This window comes from Ostrea edulis, chromosome 2, assembly GCF_947568905.1.
Source record: "Ostrea edulis chromosome 2, xbOstEdul1.1, whole genome shotgun sequence".
Lineage (NCBI taxonomy): Eukaryota > Metazoa > Mollusca > Bivalvia > Ostreida > Ostreidae > Ostrea > Ostrea edulis.
In genome coordinates this window covers 11,966,449-11,971,977 of record NC_079165.1, presented here as the reverse complement: position 1 = coordinate 11,971,977, position 5,529 = coordinate 11,966,449, and the positions used below count along the sequence as shown (strand labels likewise).

The following is a 5,529-nucleotide window of genomic DNA, read 5'->3' as shown; positions in this document are numbered from 1 at the left end:
AGCATGAGTGGGGACTTTGTGATGTCAACCCGTTGGACAGAGATGCCTGGAAGTCAAATGCAAGGTCTGCCATGCGTGCAGCAAGCCAGATACCTGGAAGGGAGCCCACTGCTGTGGAAGATGCACCTAATCCTGCACGTTAATCAAAATGTCAATGATGATTATGGTTTAGAGTTTCTGTTTATTTTTTTAACACGACAAGTCAGACTAGTAAATCGACATTTTACCCGACTGGACCCATCGTTTAGTAGACTTGGTCGGTCAGATGTGCCTTAGTGTCAAATCCTGCAATTGTGACATTGTCTCAAGTCATCTACTTTAACATAGTTTACATCACATCGGACTATGCATGGTCACAATAACAGATGTAGAAACGCAGATTTACATCACATCTCATCAAATTTAGGACTATACATGGTCACAATAAAAATATATGAACAGATGTAGAAACGCAGAGGATATATCATCCTAATTTTAGTTACTTACCATTAGGACGATGTAGTTTAAGCTGAGAGATTGGCCTTTCCTCCGTGGCCAGGATTTGCTTCCTTACTGGTGAAGATAGGGGCTTCACACTACAGATACCTTAAACAACAACGAATTCAATATCATCTCATTTGATGGGAAAATATTTAATACTTGTAGTCTAACAATACACAGAGAACTAAACATTTGAATGAAATATTTTGAAAATCATTAACATTTTCATCATAATACGATGTAAATCAGTCTTTTCCATGCCTTGAATGAAACTTTAGATTGTTTTCAAAGTCCTTATATTACTTACCTGGCATTCTAACTTTGACAGGTGTATTCTCCTTGTCTGCATTCTTGTTCTCCTTAAATGGAGATTTCACCTTTCTGCCATCTGAAATTTAAGAGATTCATCTAAGAGAGTTTGATCTATTAAACAAAACATATAACAAGTGCAGATATTGGGGCTGTTGTGTGCAAAATTGATTAAGTCTTAAACAGTACCCGATGTTTTCGATTTGACAGGAGAAGCAAGGTTATTTTCAGCTTTCTGTTTGACTGGAGATACCAGGACTTTATCAGACTTAAGTTTTGTTGGAGATGAGAGTACAACTTCATTATCTGCAAACAAAAAGGCAACAATCCTTCATTTTTAAACCAAAATAGAAAATTTTCATTTGAAACCTTTAAAAGTCATGTTTATTTGGATGGCCAAATGTAATTCTTTGAATAGTTAGTTTTTATTCTACTTTAAAAGAAATGTCGGTCAAATCTTTGTAATGAAAAAAGTCTGGTATGTATGCTATTGAACCTGTTGACTGCATGGGGAACAGCTTTGAACGCAACCTCGATCTTGTGGGCGTTTCTCTGAGCCTCTTTGATCTTTTTGTTGGAGAACATGCTAGAGTGGAAGCTGTGTTATTTTCATCTGCAATGACACACCATTAACATGAAAGTAAGTTTTACAGTAATACAACACAGCGACATGATACAGTCTGACAGAGAATGGACAAAGTGATCAGTGTTTTAAAAGTGCTTATATTCTCAATAGAGACAATTACAAAGAGCAAAATAGATTTAAAACTACATACTGAGACAAATTTCTCCCTTTACTGTACTTATAGGATCTACAAATGCATAGTGTTTTATTTTACCATCACTGCATCTTTTTCTCGGGGACTCTGTCTTGGATCTGTTTTGGTGTTTGGCCCTTGTCGACCTCGTCGATTTCCTTACAGGAAATTCTAATTTCCTTTGAACATTTGCATGTTTGGTATCCATTTCTATAAAAGCCAAAGTCCTATAAAAGCATTTCTTTATCAGAGTACAATAGATACGATAAGCTTGATTATTTATCACAAGTAATAACAAAGGAAAGTATGCCCCTGAGAGCTTTTAGACCAAAATAAAATGTATTTACTAAACATGCTAAATAACAAGTAACAATAAACAACAATCAGACTGAGACTTTTGAATAAACACAGACATATGGGCTAAATGGAACTAAACTCACATGGAATTAAAGCACTAAAACAAAATGGACAATCTAATATAATATATGGGTAAGATAAATAATAAAAAACCCAGTCATTATAATTAAAAAATTGCACTATACGTTTAAAACAACTGGGACTATGATATACTTATATTTATAAATTATAGGCAACACATTGTAAAGAGAAGGCTGTGTCTAGAATATCTGTACGACATATCGATCAATGAAATATTGCTGGGAATCAACCTAGATCATTAAAAATTCTAATTCTTCACAGTTTAACATTCATATAGGTACATCTTTCACAATGCTATACTTTAGTTTCTGATCAAGTCCTGCTCAGAACAAAGTCACTGAAACTGGCATCGAAAAGTGTAAACAAAGATAACTTTTCACAATTCTTCTGAATGAATAACGTCAAAAGTAAAATTAAAACGTTTTAAAGTTTATAGAATATAAAATAAGTTAGGTAAAATCACCGTAGCTTCCTGGATTCTACTACCTGCAGTCAGTATTTTCCCTCTCCGAGTAAATACTCCCAAGCTGACTTGGCAAAGTTGGCGCGAATACACGGTGACGTCATATTTGATTGTCCAATAGCGCCAAGGCAATTTAGATTGAAACCCGCCTGAATAAGTATTGTAATTCCGTATTTAGACGTGGTGTGGGGACAGGGTTGGTTAACAACAATGTGCTGTAAATAAACTTTATTCAAAAGGGGGGGGGGACTGAATTCCTGTTTTGATCAGTGTAATAAACACATTTTACCGTAATATATACAAATATTTATTGGCACAATTAAACACAATATAATGTACATTGAACATCATAAAGCTTACATGATTTTTACGCAGTCGAAAGTAATTGACTTCTGTATTCAAAACAGTCTCTAATAAATTTCACAGTAATTTTTAAAACTTTATGTATATCACTGGTAAAATATATTTGTAACATGTACATATGTATCTTTCATTGTCCAGAGTAATATATATATATATATATATATGTTTCTACTTGGTAGGTGTTGTACTAAGCTCAGACCGAATAAGATTTACATTGAAAAAGAAAATGAATTTCATCCTCAATCACACCGGTATTGCAGGCATTGCAACATCTTTTATATTTCATTAATCTAATTCTACTATAAGGATCTCTCAGATCTTTTTCTGAGTAAATCAAAATATGGACTTCTTTTTCTTGTGTATATAAAAAAAAAAAAAATTCAAGGTTGTTTTTTTTACCAAAGATTTTTTATGATTGCGCCTGGGTGCACTGGTCAATGATTCTTTGTTTTATGTTTCGTAAAAGGTGTTGAATTGGATCTTTATATTTTGTAATGTTTGAAAATCCCAGATTATCTAGAATAGAAAATATTTTCCTAGTTCAAGTATTGTAATCACTTGTGGATTGGTGAAGTTTAAAAGCCAAAGAGTCAGACATTATCGGATGATTCCAATACATATTGTATTTAATACTTGAGAATGAAATTTTGGACCAATAAAGTGGTATAGTCTATTAAGTTCTGGTAGGCAACCAGCATTGGATGTTTTGCACTACACCCCGAGGATATCGTTAATAAATTTTAAGTGAAAATTTTCTATATTTGAAATATCTTTAAATGAGAGATCCACTCCCCATATTTCACTACAATAAAGAACAACTGGTTTCCGAAGTACAATAGCATCAAAAAGATTTTTCTAAAGGTTTATATGAGTTTTCAATACAAACATTTTTTTCATTTTTAAACATGCTTTTCTGGTTTTTTCAATAAGCACAGCTGTTGCTAAGTTACACCCCCCCCCCCAATCAATAAAAGCCGCATACACTTTTTTGTTTTTGCAATGTTAATTATTGTTTTTATAGAGTACAAGTGGTCTGATGTTCTACAATTTTCTTTGAAACCAATTTGATTTTCACTTATCAGTGACATAGAGTTTACAAATTCAAGTAGCCTAGTATGGATTATTCTATTGAAAAGTTTTCCTAGATTTGAGGTAATTGATATACCTCTGTAGTTGCTAGGATCAAGCCTATTACCAGATTTGTTCAGCAATACTAAATAGCTCTCATTCCATCTTCTTGGGAATACACCAGAATAAAGTATAAAGTTAAACAATTTTTCCAGAGGTTTCAACATTACTGATCTACCATTTTTCAACATTTCATTTGAAAACATATCCATGGAAGAATTCTTCCCATTTTTCAGGAAATTTAATTAAGGCAGCTTTTTATTTCATTGAAAGTAATGTCTGGTTCAAGGAAATGATTATGGTGCAGTTTATCTTTCAAAACATGAAATTTATCTATTATACTCTTATGACAATTATTGTGATTGTTATCTGCTTATAAAGCCCCCCTCCAAATGGTAAAATTCCCCAGGGTGAACATCATGAGATGAAATTTGCCCAGTATATTAGTTTTATCTAATTTGTTCAATAATTCCCAGAATAACTTTGGATTTTTTAAACATTGTTGTTATTAATGTCATTGTAAATTGTATTTCTGTAATTTTGTTCTTCAAATTTACATAATGTGACGTCGACGGATGGCCTAGTGGTTTGGCTGTCAGACTCGAGACCGAAAGGTCGTGGGTTCGAGTCCTGGCCGCAGTAGGGCCGACGTTGTGTCCTTGGGAAAGATACTTTACACCGTCGAATTTCCTCACTCCACCCAAGTGTAAAAGGGGTACCTGGCTAAATAGACAGTGAAAGATACTGTTAGAATGTTAGTGCTCTAGATAGCGCCTGTATCGTCAGCTTGCACTGTATGTTTCCAAGGAAGCTAAGAAAGTTCTAGATTGATATAAGGTCTGCCGAGGTTATAATGTATTGTAAAGCGCTTTGAGCAGCATACGCTGGAAAAGCGCTATATAAAAACCATGCAATCATTATAATCTTCTGTACTTTGCCTTGTTTGTATAGTACACAGGCACTTGTTTCTGTAAATGACTTATGACCTCTGTATACCATTATTAGTATACAGGGGTCATAAGTCATTTACAGAAACAGGTGCCTGTGGTATAGAACATAAAAGTTTCGTGTAATAAGTAGACAATTTGAAAGTAAAAAGTAATTTGTTGTAGGAAATACTCAGAATGCAGGATTTTGCACCATTTAACCGAAGAGCTTCTGGATTTTGTGGGTAACATTTCAATCACATTTTTTATAAGCTCATTGCAAAACCAGGCCCGAGTCAGTATGGCGATTATATCACCTAAAACTTGGTCCCCAAATAGATCTAGTAAATAACCTAAGCTTTTTACATGTATAAACTGTAGATAGGGTGTTATGTACACAAGCAAAAGGGAGTAAAGTGGAATAAGGGTGGAGGTTGTAAAAATACCTAAAAGAACAAGTGCTAGACCCCCCTTTCACAAATTCCTGGATCTGCCTATGTAAAAGTAACCCCCCCCCCCCCCCCCCCCCCTCAAACACACTCGTCTGCACTTTGTAATAATTTATACTTGTAAAATTGCACGTTCCATAGCATGCTTATTTCATATTTCATCTGAAAAAAGAATATATATCTTGAAATTTACAATGATTTGAGAGAGTGGATAG

The 5,529-nt window shown here is 34.1% G+C and overlaps 1 protein-coding gene across 1 annotated transcript in view; it reads right to left on the bottom strand.

Moving 5' to 3' along the window:
• The window catches only part of LOC125681941 (cell division control protein 6 homolog), a 15,230-nt gene extending 12,689 nt beyond the window's left edge, over nucleotides 1–2,541 (bottom strand). The window contains exons 1-6 of the mRNA XM_048922224.2: nucleotides 2,449–2,541; nucleotides 1,629–1,757; nucleotides 1,286–1,402; nucleotides 979–1,095; nucleotides 788–868; nucleotides 487–585 (exon numbers count right to left, since the gene is read on the bottom strand). Coding sequence (XP_048778181.2) covers nucleotides 487–585; nucleotides 788–868; nucleotides 979–1,095; nucleotides 1,286–1,402; nucleotides 1,629–1,755 — 541 coding nt within the window. The 5' untranslated portion in view covers nucleotides 1,756–1,757; nucleotides 2,449–2,541. The remainder of the gene's footprint in view (nucleotides 1–486; nucleotides 586–787; nucleotides 869–978; nucleotides 1,096–1,285; nucleotides 1,403–1,628; nucleotides 1,758–2,448) is intronic.
• Nucleotides 2,542–5,529: the final 2,988 nt, after the last annotated feature.